The sequence below is a fragment of the Moschus berezovskii genome, chromosome 5, assembly GCF_049115385.1.
Source record: "Moschus berezovskii isolate FMDL1 chromosome 5, NW_MosBer_1.0, whole genome shotgun sequence".
NCBI classification, from domain to species: domain Eukaryota; kingdom Metazoa; phylum Chordata; class Mammalia; order Artiodactyla; family Moschidae; genus Moschus; species Moschus berezovskii.
The window spans coordinates 18833514-18852106 of NC_142464.1; the positions used below are offsets into that span (position 1 = coordinate 18833514).

The following is an 18593-nucleotide window of genomic DNA, read 5'->3' on the forward strand; positions in this document are numbered from 1 at the left end:
CCACTACAGGGGATAAGCATTTGATCCCTGGTCAGGGAACTGGGATCCCACATGCTGCACAGTGTAGACCCCGCAACGGGAAGCCAAATGTAAGCCTATATTTGAAATTTTTTAAACAGTCACAATGCCTTGATTCATTTAGGAGGACTAATGGCATTATATCAATATAGTAACCTTTTTTTTTTAATGATTGAGCCAGATGGATGACTTTTTAATTTCTGTAAGCTTGTATCCAAGGAATAAAGGGTCATTTAAATAAACATATTAGTACCAAAGAAAAAAGTGGAATAATAAAATCTCTTTATAAAGAGGAATTAATGAAAGCAATAATAATGCAAAACTTTTTATAAAAATAAGTTCCTTCTCTTGAGAGAATCAATATTTGTTGAGATATACTCTGTGAAATGCATATATAAAGATATACTTAACTTATATTAAGACAGATTTGTTCAGATATAAAACAATGAAAACACTCAGAATTTTAAATATGCTAGTCCTAAACAAAGATTTATAGTGGTTAGTAATAGTGGTCATGGCGTGCTGTGATTCATGGGGTCGCGGAGAGTCGGACGCGACTGAGCGACTGAACTGAACTGAATAGTGGTCAATAATGGCACCTAGCTTATATCTTACGTCATGATCTTAACCCTCATATTTAAGAGGGTAAGGAGACTCTTAATTAAAAGTATTTCAAAAACTTAGCAGTAAATTACATTGCGCTAGGACTTCAGAAAAGGGGCGGGGGGGGAAGTCCAAAGATTACTGCATAGGGCCTAAAGACCATATTAAACATACTTCTAAGTTTTCTCCTTTCGGGAATAGCACTCTGAAATACAGTGAATCAAAATAAATCTTAAGGTGAATAAACACTAAAAATCAGATTTTTTTCTAAAGCATTTGGGGCATAAAAGTAAGAAAGAATCCTGAAAAACTCAACTTCTTCCACACAAGAACCTAGTCATCAGAAACAAGCCAACAAACTGAAAATTTAACTGAATGTTACAGACCTAAAATGAGCTCTAAGATAGCTCTCTCAGTGTCTATAAAAACCAGTTCTTTCTGTACTATATTATGTTTAGGCTTTGCATCATTATTTAAAATTAGCCCTATTATGACATTATGACATACTGTTATGATTAGTAATTTCATCCAGGAGGTTTTCATTTTTGCTTTTCCTGGTTCTTATTTTTTCCAGAACACTTTAACAAAAGTCCATTAGACCTCAGCCCTAGAGAAGTCAGTTACACTTCACCACAGTAAGAGGTGCAAGGGGTCGGGGTGGTGTGAGGGGAGTGTTAGCTTTAGCTGAGAACTATTAAGACAGTATCACTTTTGCAGGTGTGGCCTACATAAGTAATGAGCTCTCTACTGATGTCAGGGTTGCTTGATATAAAAAGTGATACTGTCACATCAGAGCTTAAAAAAATGAGATGACAATGTTATGCTAACAAATGTACAAAAACGATAGGGTGTTTCTAAACAAGCATAACAGCAAAAGCAGGGCTAACAGGGATCCAAAAGAAAGTGAATGCTTAGATGATTAATCATTGCATTTTACTGGTAATTTGCTCACAAATTAGATATATTCATAATTCAACTGGCCAAGCTGCTTTTCTAAAAATATATTAATGATTAATAAGGATAATATAAAAATATAATTATTATAATGGTTAGTAATGGCAACTAGCTTGCATCTTAATTCATGCTTTTCTTTATTGTAGCCAGCTTTCAAACAAACTCAGTTTTATTTGAAATCTTACTTTTTTCTGATGTCATATCGATCTGAAAGAAAAGATACATAAATTGAATGGTTACAAATAGTGTTGTCGTCCATATCCCCGAAGTACACAATAAACTCTATCCTAATTATAAACATGGGAGACACCATAAGATCAGAGTAATTTGCTACAGTTCTTCCCCAAGAGTGTCTTTGATTCTTATCCTAACTTTGGAAAAAACAAATCTGCTTTCTAGACACTACGGGTAGAAAGTCCTTTCCAACATGTTTCTTTGGGAAGATATGACCTAGAGGTGTTTGATGTTAGAAATACATATATAGGGGAAAGGGCCAGGGAAAAAAAAGTGAAGTAGGTATAAAACAGCAAGTGTCAATTTAGTTGAGAAAAAGCAAAGTACATGCCAGGGTGATATGTTCTATAGAAACAGTTTCATTATTAGTTACAAGACAGAATTCCAAATCCCCAAAATAACACAAACTAGATCTACTGCACTGAATAGTTCCTGAAAATATTCAATAGAAAATCGTAAGCCTAATAAAAAAAGCTCATTTGGATATAATAGCAAAGCTGGTTTCATAATTGTGTTGCTCTTTCAACAAAGTATGCAGGTATCATTTTGACCAGCCTGGGGATCGAGTCATCAACTACAGAAGGGAAGTTGAATATGTGAGGCAAAGAGTGACTGTGTACCTGAGGGTAAGAATGGCTTCAGTCTTGTAAGTTTACTGTGCATCTGGTCACACATGGTAGGACAGTGAGTCTACAATCGCCCCTATCACCCTGCTCCACGGCTGGTATGAATAAAGAAGGGAATTGATGGGTAGTCTCTGAACTGATAAAGGCCTTAAATTTTAAGCGGGTGAGCACAAGGGTTTTTATTATGTTTTTCTTCATGGTTTTGTATTTCAAATCCATCAGAATAACATTAAAAAATAAAACTGGCATATTTGAAAACATTTACGTGAAACAAATAACAATTCCATTTGTCTGTCTTAGAGATATGAAACAATATGGTAATTAAGTATCAGAACTTTTTCAATAATTTCTTTCATTTCTATAATGCTTAGGCATTTTCAGATCTTTATTAGGAAAACAAACATATACTTTCTTTGACTATCAAAGCAGGTATAATTCAAATGGCTATTTATTCAAGGTAACCTAAGACTCATTTTTTTCATCTGTCATATAGCACCTATGGTATACATATACATATACCTCTTAGCATGACTGTGAGATCACCGTTGACGGGGTATGTGGAATACTTAATAAAGTGTCTACCTTATAAGAAGTGCTCATTATTAGTAGAGTTCTGCATTATAATATTAGTATAGTAAAATGGATGAACTATATACTCCTTTTGATTTCAGTGGTTCTCAAACTTTTTGTTCTTAAGACTCCCTTTATACTCCTCAAAAAATACTGGGGAGTCTGAAGAACTTTTGCTTATGTTTAACATATATAAATATGTATCTACATTACAAATGAAAGCTGAGAAAATACAAGAACCCAAGTGTAAGCAAGCACACATTCCATAGTGTCAGGGTGATAATGTCATCATATGCAATGCAGCCTCTGGAATACTTCTGTATAGCTTGTGAGGGGCTGAAAGGCAAATGATGACTCAGTACTAAGGAAACGGTTTTATCCTCCCGGCATCTCCTGACCAACCTTTGAGAACCAATGAGATTGCAGTTTGGCAATCTCATGAGTTGGCAGAGAAATCTGTATTATTGCACAGACAGGTAATAATTTATGGAGGAGTTTTACTGTCCTATGAAATCAGTCCATAACACGAGAAAACAGGCTCAGGGAGGTTAAGTAAAATTGTGATCCTTCAATTACTAAAAACAACTATATAACCCTTCTGTGTTAATCATGTGCTCTTATCAGTGGTTATAGCAATGACACAGCCATTAATTAACAAGCAACAATGCCATATAATTACCTCTTCCTCCTGTTCTTGATCTGACTCTGATTCCTGGCCACCCCAAGATGCCATGCAAGATGGAGAAAGAGAGCAGGAAGAGTAGAGAGTATTTAGAAGAAAAGACAAGACTAAATACCCTGACAGCAAACATCAACAGGCAAGCATACAGTCAGCATTTGGATATTTTTTCTTCCTAACAGTTTACAGAAGACAAGCACAAAAATTAAAGAAGATTGATTTAAATGCAAACATCTCTAGATTCAAAAGACAAAACAACCAAAATTATAAATATACTAATCTATTAGACAAAAGAACTAATGTTACAAATGTACTCATTTCAGATATAGGTTACCAGCAGCCACAAAGTGTGACATTTCATGGATTTGATGGCATATGTCTACAGAAATGGTGATGATAGTATCTCAGCATAATATCTTGATGCTTTTGAACTGTGGTGTTGGAGAAGACTCTTGAGAGTCCCTCGGACAGCAAGGAGATCCAACCAGTCCATCCCAAAGGAAATCAGTCCTGAATATTCATTGGAAGGACTGATGCTGAAGCTCAAACTCCAATACCTTGGCCACCTGATGCAAAGAACCGACTCATTGTAAAAGACCCTCACTCTGGGAAAGACTGAAGGTGGGAGGAGAAGGGGACGACAGGATGAGAGGTTGGATGGCATCACCGACTCAATGGACATGAGTTTGAGTAAGCTCCGGGAGCTAGTGAAGGACAGGGAAGCCTGGCTTACTGCAGTCCATGGAGTCGCAAAGAATCAGACACAACTAAGCAACTGAACTGACTGAACTGAATATCTCAGCCATTACAGGTATTGGTTAAACATGTTAAAAGCCACAAATGAACATGCAGTGAAGATATTTTCAATACACAGGCAAAACTTAGGAGTTCTCTTGTAATAAAGAGCTACTCTGTTCTAAAATATATCTAAACTCTACCATGTTTGTCAATTTTTTCTTTTTGTTTTAGTTACTAAATGGAGCGCTGTCCTGGACCATCATAGAATTAATAACTGTGCCTGATATATCTTGACTTAGATACAAAAAGGAATAATGAACTAAATGCTTTCTTTTATGGCATACTGAAAGCTCATTTGAATCAGAGACAAAGCTCATTCATCTTTACACACTGCTCAGATGGATTGCCCCAGCATTTACATATCTCTCTGTGGTTCTTATTTGGCATTCTGCTTCAGCGATTCAAAAGTGCTCAGCACTACCACCCCCAAAGTACATTCTTTACCACTGGGATGCTATTAGATAACAGTTACTTGGATGCACATGCCTGCTGCTGTATTCGAATTCTTGTAATAACATGTAAATTTACATATGCAGATTCTGGTATTTCATTTCATTTTGATCATTAAATAAGAATTTAGTGTTAAATATGATGCTGCATGGTTTTCTCTATGTGACCGATTTCTAATTTGTAAGAATAATTAATCATGAAAAATGGTGAATGAAAATAAATATAGAAAATGTTCTGTTTCATGGAGTTAAAATTTAGGATTTTAAATATGTTTCTACCTCTCCTCCTGGGTTTCCCTTGTGGCTCAGCAGATAAAGAACCTGCCTGCAGTGAGGGAGACCTGGGTTCGATCCCTGGGTTGGGAAGATGCGCTGGAGGAGGGAAAGGCTACCCACTTCAGTATTCTGGCCTGGAGAATTCCATGGACTGTAGAGTCCATGGGGTCGCAAAGAGTCGGACACAACTGAGCGACGTTCACTTTCAGTTTTCACCTCTCCTGCAAGTCTCACCTGCCAGTATCCCACTTCCCAACCTCTAAAATACACTCTGACAACTTGTTATAACCTTCTGTAAATTGCCACATGGGAACTTTCCATTAAAAAGGAATACTGGTCAAAATTTTTCAAAAAATAAAAAAGCTTTTCCCACCATTTAATCCATTCCCTAGTCTTCTTTGATTTGATCAGAGTAATCAAGGAATTCTGTAAAGAGGAGAGGTCTGAATAGAAAGAAAAACTTCTAGTAGATTTGGGTCAAGTATTAATTTTCCTTTCAACAATGTTTCAAATCTATTCCTATAACATGTGAGTATTTTGTATACTAACCATGTTAAAATAGTTGAAAAATGAATTTGATGCTCCCCATGTAGTATAGGTTACAAAATGAACAAATAATTATTTTAGCAACAAGGTAAAATACCCTGAAGTTGCTCTGAATTTCATAACACATAATCCACCTGTGAACTGGTAGTAACCAGAAGCTAACAGACATAATGTCTTGGCAGGGCCGAAAGCACTACTAGCATGGTGCCAGGAGGGCACATTAAAACAGTAAGGAAGGCAAAGTGAATAATTTTATGTTCAAAATCAGTACAAAAGGTTACATCTTAAATTGAAATTTTCTCTCTTCCATATCCAATACATATTTATAGAAACTTTTCCATCAGTGAAGTTAATGGGAAATAAGGTAGAGCTACTTTTTCCTTACTTAAGTGGAAAATCACAAATTGGACAGGGTATCAGAAATGACTATTACACATGGCGCATTCAGTGTCTTTGCTTGCATCTATTCTGAAGGACTTGAAATCAAATCCTCTACAGCCTGAATGCACTATAGCAGATTATAATACCTTGGTATAAATTGGCAGGGTGATGTTTAAGTTGCAAATAGCTTGGTGCACCAGGCCTCTTGTAGATTTTGGCTCTTTCATAAATGATAGTCGTCCGCAAGGTTCCTGAGTTGTATCACGTACCTTAAACAAGAAAGGCGTACATGCTTCACTCACGTGTGACATACACTGTTTACTTTAGTGAGATGACACTCAAAAGAACCAGAGAAAAGTAAAATTCACTTGCTGACGCTAAGTGAGGATTTGGAAGTGCTCCTTTCCCCCTTCCCTATTATCATTTAGAATGATTAAAAAAATCATTCAGCTTTTTAAAAATTGTGATAAAGTATACATCAGAGGGTAAAGCAGTAAAGCCTACAATGCGGGAGACCCGGGTTCAATCCCTGGGTTGGGAAGATCTCCTGGAGAAGGAAATGGCAACCCACTCCAGTATTCTTGCCTGGAAAATCCCATGGATGGAAGAGCCTTTTAGGCTACAGTCCATGGAGTCGCAAAGAGTCGGATACCACTGAGCGACTTTTTACCATTTCACTTTCACCATACATAACATAAAACTGACCATTTCCACTTATATTCTTACCATTGTTATGCATACAACTCAGTGGCATGAAGCTCATTCGCAAAGTTATGTGATTATCACTACTGTGCAAAATTTCCCATCATCCCAAACAGCAACATTATACCATTAAGCAATAACTCCCCATTCTCCTCTCCCTCCAGCACCTAATAGCCTCTACTTAACTTTCTGTCCCTATAAATTTGCTTGTTCTAGGTGCATTGTATAGACAGAGTTATACAATCTTTGTTCACTTGTATCTGTTATTTCAGGTTGCATAATATTATCAAGATTCATTCACATTGCAATATATACCAGAATTTAATTTTTTTTAAATTGTGTTAAATTGTACATAAAACATCATTTCAACCATTTTTACATGTATAGTTTACTAGCGTTAAGTACATACACGTTGTTGTACAATCATTACGACCATCCATCTTCAGAATGTTTTCACCTTCACAGACTGAAACTGTTTCCACAAAACAATAATTTTCCATTCCTTCCTTCATTCAGATCCTGGTAACCACTATTCTATTTTCTGACTAGTTGACGACTCTAGGTATCTCATATAAGAGGGAACATACAATATTTGTCTTTTGGTGTCTGGCTAATTTTACTCATTTTAAGGCTGAATAACATTACATTGTATGGATATATCACATTTTGTACATCCATTCATCTGTCGATGGATATTTGGAACATTTCTACTTTTTCACTATTGGGAATAATGCTGCTATGAACATTGCAAGTAACTGGTTGAGTCCCTGCTTTCAATTGTTGGGGAACTGCTGGATGATATGCTAATTCTATGTTTTAACTTTTTGAGGAACTATCATACTATTTTCCACACTATGGAATGGCTACACCCTTTTACATTCCTTCCAGCAAGGCATCAGGGTCCCCATTTCTCCATATCCTCACCAATATTTGCTATTTTGTTTTGTTTTGATAATAGCCATCCTAATGAGTACTCATAGTGGTTTGAGTTTGAATTTCTCTGCTGTTAAACATCATTTCATGTGTTTATTGGCCATTTGTACATCTTCTTTAGAGAAATGTTTAAGTCATTTTCCTATTTTTGTATTTGGTGTCTAAAGGATAACTTTTGCCCACTAACAACATCAAATATTAGCATAATTACATAGCTGTTTATGGTAAATAGATCCATTACTCCTTAGAAGAACCTATCTTTAATCAGGAAAACCACTGAACCAGAAATCTTGAGAAAACAGACATTAAAACTTAAATAGAATTATTATTTCCTTTTATTTCATGAATCTCTCCCTCATACTCATTTTTGTTCTCTTCAGAACTGGTATCTAAAATGCAATTTGCATATGTTACTGATAAATTCCTAACCTAGATTAATATTCCTAAACAGGGACAACAAATTCATGATACATTGAAGTGTCTCCACAAATGTTTGTTGAATGAATTTATGAAAGTATATCCAGTCTACTACTCTATCTGGGATAATCTCTTGATAGATTAACTGGATCTTTTAAGAGCTTTTACTATGAAAATTGGTCACTAAGAACTCTTTTTGGTCTCCACATTTGTGAAGTTCATATATGAAAAAAATTTAAGCACAAATATTTAAAAGAAATAATAGTTAAAAAAATAAAGAGAGACTTCTCTTAAAATTTGGAAAAGAATGACCAATTTTCCTAATTAATCAGTTGGCGATTTGTCCCTCATTCTTAGCCTATAACTAAAAATCAAGGTTGAATCTGAAATTTCAAAAAATAGTTTTTAGGAGTTTAAAATTTTATAGAAATAGTTTTAAAAAAATCATTAGAAATGATTGAAAAGCAAATATTCTCTTCTACCAAAGGAAGTCAAAGCCTTACTTGATGCTGAATAAATACATTCCCAAATTCCACGTATATATTACCTTGACAAAGAGAGGAAGTCTGTTTTCTTTGAAGGCAAAAAAACTGAATATATGATGTTGGCCACTCTTGGTTAATGGCACCAGGTTGCCAAAACAATCAACATAGATGGGTTTTCCTTCTAAGACCTGAAGAAAACAGAGAAAAACAAAAAGAATACCATAGCTGAAATTATTACATTACTGGAACATTAAAATTCTTAAAATGTGCATACAATAATCTTTAAAATCCTGACTGACATTTTGTCTTACCTGTGACAAGCATGGACCAGCACTCCCTCTTACTACTAATAGGAATCTTCAAATACACAGGGGCATTTAATTTTACTGTACTCATTTCTAACACTGTACCATGTTATTTTCCCAAATCAATGTCTTTAAATAATAAATTTATATATATTTTTGACATTACAATGAATTGGGTTACTTGAATTCAATATCAAAGATCCACAATGATGGGAAATTAAGAAATAAGAAAAAGTAGTATAGCAAAGCCCTGGATATTGTGTTTTTAAGTTTACACAAAGGATATACCTCCTGGGCTGCTTTCTTTATTGGTTTTTAAATTCTCTTAAAATTTGCTTATTTTTGACAATATATAGCTATATATTGTCACCCTGCTTATTTAACTTATATGCAGAGTACATCATGAGAAACACTGGGCCGGAAGAAGCACAAGCTGGAATCAAGATTGCCGGGAGAAATATCAATAACCTCAGATATGCAGATGACACCATCCTTATGGCAGAAAGTGAAGAGGAACTCAAAAGCCTCTTGATGAAAGTGAAAGAGGAGAGTGAAAAAGTTGGCTTGAAGCTCAACATTCAGAAAACGAAGATCATGGCATCTGGTCCCATCACTTCGTGGAAATAGATGGGGAAACAGTGAAAAAGGTGTCAGACTTTATTTTTTGGGACTCCAAAGTCACTGCAGATGGTGGTTACAGCCATGAAATTAAAAGAAGCTTGCTCCTTGGAAGGAAAGTTATAACCAACCTAGATAGCATATTAAAAAGCAGAGATATTACTTTGCCAACAAAGGTCCATCTAGTCAAGGGTATGGTTTTTCCAGTAGTCATGTATGGATGTGAGAACTGGACTATAAACAAATCTGAGCAATGAAGAATTGATGCTTTTGAACAGTCTCCTGGACTGCAAGGAGGTCCAACCAGTCCATCCTAAAAGAGATCAGTCCTGGGTGTTTATTGGAAGGACTGATGCTGAGGCTGAAACTGCAATACTTTGGCCACCTCATGCGAAGAGTGGACTCATTCAAAAAGACTCTGATGCTGGGAGGGATTGAGGGCAGGAGTAGAAGGGGATGACAGAGAATGAGATGGTTGGATGGCATCACTGACTCAATGGACATGAGTTTGGGTGAACTCCGGGAGTTGGTGATGGACAGGGAGGCCTGGCATGCTGTGGTCCATGGGGTCGCAAAGATTCGGACACAAGTGAGTGACTGAACTGAACTGAATTGGGGGGTAAGTGCTTTACAACGTTGTGTTGGTTTCTGCCCTACATCAACGTGAATCAGGAGTCACATGCCCCTTCCTTCTTGTACCTCCATCCCACCCACCCCACCCCTTTAGGTTGTTTTCTTTATGGTTAAAGAATAATAGGGAAAAAATCCAATAAATAGTCACCTCAAAAAAAAAAGAACAAGGAAACATAACAACAGGTAAATTGCTATATCCATTTATATACTTATAATTTATTAATAATGTATAATGTTTCCCTTAATAATCTTTAAAAGAGTCCTTTTATCCCTATTGAATGGGTCCAAATTGGCTAAAAATGGCACATCTTAGACACTGGCCTTCTAACTGATCAAGATGTTGACTGGTCTGTTTTTGATGGCATTATTTATTAGATGGGCTTCCCTGGTGGCTCAGCTTTAAGAACCCATCTGCCAATGCAGGAGACGCAGGTTCAGTCCCTGGGTCGGGTAGATCCCCTGGAGAAGGAAATGGCTACCCACTCCAGTATTCTTGCCTGGGAAATCCCATCGACAGAGGAGCCTGGTGGGCTACAGTCCTTGGGGTCGCAAAGAGTCGGACACAACTTAGCGACTAAATAACATTTATTAAATACTATTTTAAATATATTAATAGAGGTATAAACAACATACTAACATAAATTGGTTTTTCATATACAGTACCTCCACATCCCTGCTTCTGGCCACCTCAGCAAAGTTTTCTTGTTGTTCCAGGGTCTTATCCACTTTATCATCAGTCATGCAGAAACACCTCAACCTGGCTTCAATGGGGTCATGTGATTTGGCAAAAACTACAAATTTGGCCATATATGGTACACAGATAATTTCTCTATACACTTGTGATGCAAAGGTAACAGATTCCTGAATTTGTCGACAATCGATCAGCCAGAACCTATAAAATGAAACAAAGTCAGTTATCTGAAATTTAATTACAGTCATCCCTCAGTATCTGGTTCTTGGAACTCCACAGATATTGCGATCCACAGATGCTCAGGTTCATTTCACAAAAAGGCAGAATACAGTCAGCCCTCTGTATCCATGGACTCCACAACTGTGAAAATGGATAGTCAGTTACATGAAAAACAAGTCAGTTCCTTCACTATAATCAGAGTAATCATTGCACGCCTCTTGGAAAAAGTGAGAAGCAAGAGAGGGAGACAAAGAGAGAAAGCAAAAGCAAAGGGAAAGAAAGATGGGGGAGGAGGGAAACGCAGGAGGATCGATGAGAAGGAGGGAGAGACAAGGATGCGCCAGCTGTTTCAGGTCAAACATTACACACCGTGGCTCTCTTCCTTGGACAGTCTTCTGAGCATTCAGTCTTCTGAAATACATCTTCAGTGTCTAGAATCCTTCTGGGGGGCACCCTGGTATTGTACCAATATCTTGCTGGATGAGTTTCTATCTTCTCTGATCGCCCCTGCTGTTCCTCATTTCATTTCCTAAAACTCTTTTCAACAAAATCTACCTAATGTTTCTTCATCTCATCATTCTTTTCCAAAGGACTCACAGTCACCAAGGTTGAATCAACCAAACTACTTTTTAAAAAAAAAAATCTGCTTTTGCTTCAGAACTCCTAAATACTGCTTAATATAATCCATAGAAGAAATTATTGGCTTTGTGAATAATTTATGATTTCTAGCCTCAGTCAAATCTGTGACATATTTTGGTAATTTTTTTCCTCATATATCATTTTATACATTATAGTAATATTGCTAAACCTTTATGACACCCCTCAGGCCTTCAGAAAGGTAACTTCACAGAAAAGCAGTAACCATCAGATGCACATTTTCTCAATTTGCTCTTTATACATGTCAAAGATTTATTCCACGTCCTCTCACATTGAAACCTTCCTCCATCACTGATCCCTTCTTCCTGACTCATTGCTCATAACCTTTAAACATTTAGAAATTTCCTTATCTTCTGAGCTTTTCTTTCCTTCAAGTTCCTGATCTCTCTTCTTCTACTTTTTAATTTTGATAAAATACAATTTAATTGGCAGCCTCAACTCCAAGAAATGGGCTGTGTGCACTAATGATAATGTAAAATTTGTCATTTTAACCATTGTTAAGTGTGCAAGTCGCTGGCAGTAAGTACATTTAAAGTACTGCACAACCACAGACACTCTCCATTTCCAGAAATTTTTCATCGTCCCACACAGAGACACTATACCCATTAGACAATAACTTGGAACTTTCCCGTTCACCTCAGTCCCTGGTAAACTCTATTAAACTTTGTCTCTATGAACTTGCCTATCCTAGGTACCTCATTTATGTGGAGACATGCAACATTTGTTCTTTTGGGTCTGGCCTATTTCATTTACTGTAATGCTTTGAAGGCAGCCTAGTTCCTGGCTCTTGACAGGCACTCAGTATTACCTCCTTCCTCTTTATACTGATTCAACTATCCTTGATTCACTGCTTCTTCGACTGTCTGAAAGAATTATATTATTCCTATAATAATATAATAACTCCTGATTTCTTTGTCTCTCCTATAAAGTCTGTTGTAAATAACATTAGCCAACATTCTGGCATTATTCCTGAATTATAAACTTCATTGTTGCCAGCCTCCAACGCCTTTCTGCATCTTGGCTCATGTTACCTTCTTTTCTACTTTTATCTGTCTGTTAGGTTTCTATCTATCTCAGGGGCTACCTTCTCTCGACCACTCTGATGTGAATGCCCTTTTTTGAATTCTTTCAGTAACTCTTGTGTACCTTTCCATTCAGAACTTGTCATTAGAGTGGAGATGAGTGAATGGCAGGGCACGCAGACACAGAGCCAGAGACTCTCAGTTGAGCCCTTTGGGTGGCTCAGACTACACCCAGCTATTGCTGTGCACTGTTATTCATGCATCTATCGTTTTACCCCCTGAGTAAGAATGTAAGCTTTAACTACTCTCAACTTCAAGTTTCTCATCTTTAAAATGGACATATTAGCTTTGCGCAGTGGCAGTATCGTAGCCAATGAGGTTTATCTGAGGTGCGATTATTGCTAAAATGGACATATTGCCTCTTGTTCTTCTTAAGTCACAAGATTTTATAGCAATCAAATTAAGCAAATAGGAAAACACTTGGCAATCCATTAAAGATCAAGCAAATGAGAACTAATGAGTTAGTATACACACATGCAATAACACTAGACAGCTTAAGCTTTTTAAAGATAACACAAAAAGGAGAATATGTAAATATGCTATGATGCATAAGAGTCACTGAAAACTCTAAACTGTGTAAGAAAACCATGATGTGCTCAGTGGTTTGCTTATCATTCTATTTGAAAAAAAAAACAGTTCAGGCTATTTTGTTGACAGTAGGAAACCCATCATTCCTAAGTCCTTCAGGACTGGAAAAATTAGTGGTGGCTGCTAAAACCAGAGTCTGGGTCATACAGTAATAGCAGGCAATAATTTACTTTCTTTAGATTTTAATCTGAATGGCTGTACTTCATACGTCATTAATGCATTATCACCATTACATTTACTGGCGAGTCTGATTTAAGACATGAAAGTAAATGCAGACCACATTTAAAACCAAACCAAAAAAAAATTACTTTTAAAGACTATATGAAACAAAGTAAAACAAAGACATTTGGGCACACAATTTCAATGGTTTTTCTGTGCAGTGTAACCATACCTGGCAGACACATTGGTTGTAAAGGAAACACATTCATTGACAAATGTTAATGGCGTAGTTCCTGTAATATCTTCCCACTGAGCAGGGGTGGTTCCACCTGAAATAACATGATTGTTGAAAAAATTAGGCAGAACTCCAAACTCTGTGTTATAAAATAAAGGCTTTGTGGTTCTGGCTTCTGGCTACATTCATTCACTCTTTAGGATGACATCCTGGAAACAAAGTGACTGAAAACTACGTGCTAAAAAAATGACACACTGAAAACAAACATTAACACCACATTTCACAGAACTAAATTTAAGGGAGGTCATTTGAATAACTGCTTCAAATTACTAGGTGCTCTTTTCTCTCCCTGACATTCTAAAGTTTTTTATTGTAATTGCTAGTTTCTGAAGATAATTTTGAATCGTATTCAGTTGATGATTTTAAAAGGCCCTTTGATTAACCAAGGAGCTGAATGCTTTGTTAAAACAAAAATCCAAATATTCTTTCACTTGATATTTTAGGCAATTATTTTCAAGAAACAAAATTTCCTTTCAGTTTGCAATTGAAGGTTGGCAAAAATCCTTGGAAGATATTAAAAGCTTAGTAAATATTGCAAAGTGAAAGAACAAATGACTGAATGCCTCTGTACACTGACATTCACTCTGGCTGGTGATGCTGACTTTCATTTCTACTGAGAAATTAAGTTGGCATAAACAAGGACAAAACTGTCTTCACGCATTGTAGGAGAAATATATGTTTGAGATGAAAACAAATTTTGACTCTAAGATTTCTTAAAGAAGGGAATGAGTTATCAAAGTTCTCATAAAATATACATTCTAAACAGAATTATATAATAGAGCAAAATACAAAAATCCAAATATCTATTAACGTATTTGTAAAAATTAACAAGTAAATTTAAGAAATTGTTTAGAACAAATCCATCCCAAGACAGAGGCCCAGAATAACGAGACTAGATAGTGTCAAGGCCCAGGTGGTATCTTCACTTGATCATCTAGAAGGGCAGGATGTGCCACGGACGTTTTTCAATCTGACTTGTTTTGCATCCAAGCTGCTACATAGCATATTTTAGGATGATTAATCATGAACCAAACAGTATGGGAATGCTATGCCTTAAGCAGAAATGAATAATTGGGAGAGGCCCTAAGTGGAGCATAAGAGTTCGCACTACTCTCATTTTAGTGCATATATTTTCTTTTATTATTTTTGCTTTGTTTTGGTTTTGAGTGTCTTTTTTGTGTGTGGTCATGCCATGTGGCATGTAGGACCTTGGTTCCCCCAACCACGGATCAAACCTGAGCCCTCTACATTGGAAGCACAGTCTTAACCACTAGACCACCAGGGAAACACCCATGTATTTTAAAATTATGTCATATTATTAAACTTATGGGGTAAAGTCTCAATGGTCTGCTATCAAGAGTACAGAAAAAACACTGATAAGAAGGAAGAACGAGAGAGGATAAAAGAAGGGTGAACGTTCCTGCTAAAATGAGGAGAAATGAAAAAACAATCCAATAATACAGAAGCAGATATGGTTATTATTCCTACTAAAAACAGTATGAATATTTACTGAATGCTAGTACCATGCCGTTTTTGTTAAATAGGGAAATTCTCAATTATGTAGTTCTAACAAATGGCAACCCACTCCAGTGTTCTTGCCTGGAGAATCCCAGGGACGGGGGAGCCTGGTGGGCTTCCGTCTATGGGGTCACACAGAGTCGGACACGACTGAAGTGACTTAGCAGCAGCAGCAGCAACACAGGTTACCTGTGTGGATTTTTTTTAATCTCTCACTATCTGTGGTAGTATTATTGGTCACAGACAACCAGTGTCCTGGGGATATCTTTCTGGAGTTTGATGGTTAACTGAAAGCTATTACAACTTCCAACTGAGAAGACTAAATATCCTTCCTTTTTCCAAAGTTAGTCAATAGAATAATCATAAAGTCATAACCAATTCCTGGACAGAAAAGTTTGAAATAGTTGGTATAATTATTCAAGATATCATTTAGTTTGCAACAGGTATAAGATGAAATCTTCAATGAAGGCTTAAAGCTTGGGTTTAGAGGTACATGGACTTGGGTTTGAATCCAAACTCTGTCAGATATTTACAGTATAATTTCAGGTGAATTATAAAAAAAATTCTCTCAATCTTGGTTTCCTTTCTAGTAAAAGGGGGTTAAAGTTTCCTCAGAGGGCTACTTTGGAGATAAAAATGACAATGTATGAAGTGTCTAAAAGTCTGGCATCAGGCTTTATTTAGAAAATATTAGTTCACTTCATATCCCCTTTCACTTCCCTAGTTAATTGTGCTTTTCCTGAACTAATCCATATTAATAAGATGCAGGCATCTTATGACAAAGGTAATTTAGTATTTACAATCTAAGTTCTTCTTCCAGAACTTTCTATTATTAACACAATAGTCCTATGTGACTCACCTGTGATGCTGCATAGTAATCTTAAGGTTGGTGCATCTCCCCCAAAACCATTCAACATGACATCACTTGAAGCTTTGGGGACAGGAATGGTCATGGTAATTGGTTTATGAAATTTTCTTCTTCTAGGTTCCAAAGTGACTATAGGGCTGAAGGTAGCTTTGTTGCCCAGAATCTTCTTAACCAATTCACTGTGCATAGGTTGAGCCTTTTAAAAGAAAGGAAAAATATGAAACAATACATCATTATATTCCATGTCAAATTTCTTAATACATTGTTTTTATTTCATAAATCAGTTTTGTGTCTTCAAACAGGGCAACTGTAATTTCCTACTGTTACCAAACACTCACATAAAACTTTATGACACTGATGGCTTCTAAGGGCAGCTTTGGCTCACCCAGGAATAACTGGATTCTTTAGCCATTTAATTCTCTTTTGAAAAGCTGATTTTGAATCACTGGGATAAAATCCATGTTAGGTTAACTTGCATCTTGACGTGGGCGTACCTGTAGGCCAACACGGATCCGCTTGGTCAGTGCCCCCTCGGGGAAGACGGCCTGCACCTGGGGCACCACGGTGCTGCTCAGCACGCCTCCCTCCGGGCCAATCAGGTTGCTGTCCTGCTTGATGCGAGACACCACCGCAAAGTACTGTGGGAAGTCACGGGTGATGATGCGGCAGATCCGTTTCTTTTCTAGGTCTTCCGGGCTATCCAGCACTGAGACAAGAAATGACCCATCTTCATAGAGCAAGGATTCGCTTTTGAAAGCATTCTAGCAAACTAACTGGCATAGTTAACACTGAACAGATGTGGCAGCAAAAACCTTCTTTTTTTAAATAATAGGAAAATTAAAAAAGCAAGGCTATCCTAACAATACCAGAATCTCTCAAGACCTGTCAGCATTTGGCTGGCACATTTCTCTCTGTGAAAACTGGGTCTTTCCAGGGCACTGTGAAAGAAAAGCATCTAGTTCCAGATGCAGTACTGCAAGGATGTCTTTGTAAATGAGGAGGTTTGAGGACAATGAAATGAACCTGTCCTATTTTTGGCTCAATGTGATGAAGAGGAAATTGAATATGGGCTCTGTTTCTTTGCAATTTCAAAGTTAGTTCAAAACCAGTTATTTGTGGTTTTAAGAAGTAATATGGTCCTTTTGGTTCTCAGGGGAGTAGTACAGGAATAAAATCTGTCTTCGAAGGGTAAGATTTGTATCAGGGTGTTCACTGCAGTGGCATGACTATCTCTGAGATAACCACTGTGGATATTTTAAAAAGATCAGTGATAGCAAATTTAGGGTTTCAATAGTCCCCTGAAATCGTGAACTTACCAAGCAGATCATCTAACATGAGGAGAATGGGATAATGGACTCTTGATAGCTTGCATTAGTGTAGATATGTAGGGCAATACAGTAAATCCAACTGGTTTAAAATTTGAAAATTTGAACTAAGTAGATTACTGAATTTTAAGGGATTATGGAAAGCTTTTCATTTTTAGAAAGCATTTTACAATTCTACAGAGGCATGAACAGCAACTGTGTTTTTCTTGACTCTTGAATATAACTAGATAGCAAAAGTCAGAAGTCCCAGGATCTGATCATTCATGACTGAAGACTGATACACTGGCAATTACTAGCATATACTTATGAAAGAACAGGTTTTCATAGAACAAACATAAAAATATACAAATTCAATTCTGTTTCAAAATGAGCTTTTTACATATGTAAAAAGTTATAAGAGGGGGTCCCCATCTAAGGACAACATGGCAGTGTTAATGACAGGTAAATATATCAGAGGGAAATATCCTAAACTCAATGCACGCAAAAGAAATGGTTCCCAGGAGCAGAAGCAGCTAAATACCGCACAGAACAAGCTTTATCAGTAAGAATCATGATCTTTTCATCTTAATTGTAAAATACTGACCCACACGTCAAAAAGGCATAATTTCCTCTTCCGTGGCCTCTCTTCTTACTAAACCTCAGCAGGGTACATAAAGAAACATTAAAGCAGCTGTGTCAGGCTACACTTTACTATCCATGAGCCACACATGAAACTACAGCTGGTGGTCCTGGAAGACTGATGAAATCTGGCAAACAGCCGCACAGTTGTGTGCCCAGGTTGGTGCAAATTTCGGTAAGTTCTTGGCACTTGGGCAAAAAAAAAGTGCCTATTTGTGTAATCGCATAAAGTGGAACATATCTCTGGTTATCAGGACTGACACCTCATCTCTGTGCAACCTCAGGAGGCCTAAGAAAGAGCACCTCCCTCTAGTCAAACTAAGGTATTTCAACCTGAGGCTAAGTG

General features: G+C 36.9%; 1 protein-coding gene and 1 pseudogene across 11 annotated transcripts in view; one reads left to right on the forward strand and one right to left on the reverse strand.

The window, feature by feature from the left end:
• ANK2 (ankyrin 2) overlaps positions 1-18593 on the reverse strand; it is a 268452-nt gene that overhangs the window by 32508 nt on the left and 217351 nt on the right. For 9 of the 11 annotated variants that reach the window (XM_088836164.1, XM_088836165.1, XM_055433969.2 and 6 more), the window contains 8 exons: positions 16799-17010; positions 16296-16500; positions 13856-13952; positions 10891-11119; positions 8734-8859; positions 6281-6403; positions 3685-3717; positions 1761-1782 (listed from right to left, as the gene is read on the reverse strand). In XM_088836164.1, coding sequence (XP_088692290.1) covers positions 1761-1782; positions 3685-3717; positions 6281-6403; positions 8734-8859; positions 10891-11119; positions 13856-13952; positions 16296-16500; positions 16799-17010 — 1047 coding nt within the window. The remainder of the gene's footprint in view (positions 1-1760; positions 1783-3684; positions 3718-6280; positions 6404-8733; positions 8860-10890; positions 11120-13855; positions 13953-16295; positions 16501-16798; positions 17011-18593) is intronic. The other 2 variants (XM_088836160.1, XM_088836159.1) reach the window with 1 other exon arrangement.
• Positions 13161-13279, forward strand: LOC129562242 (U4 spliceosomal RNA; annotated as a pseudogene).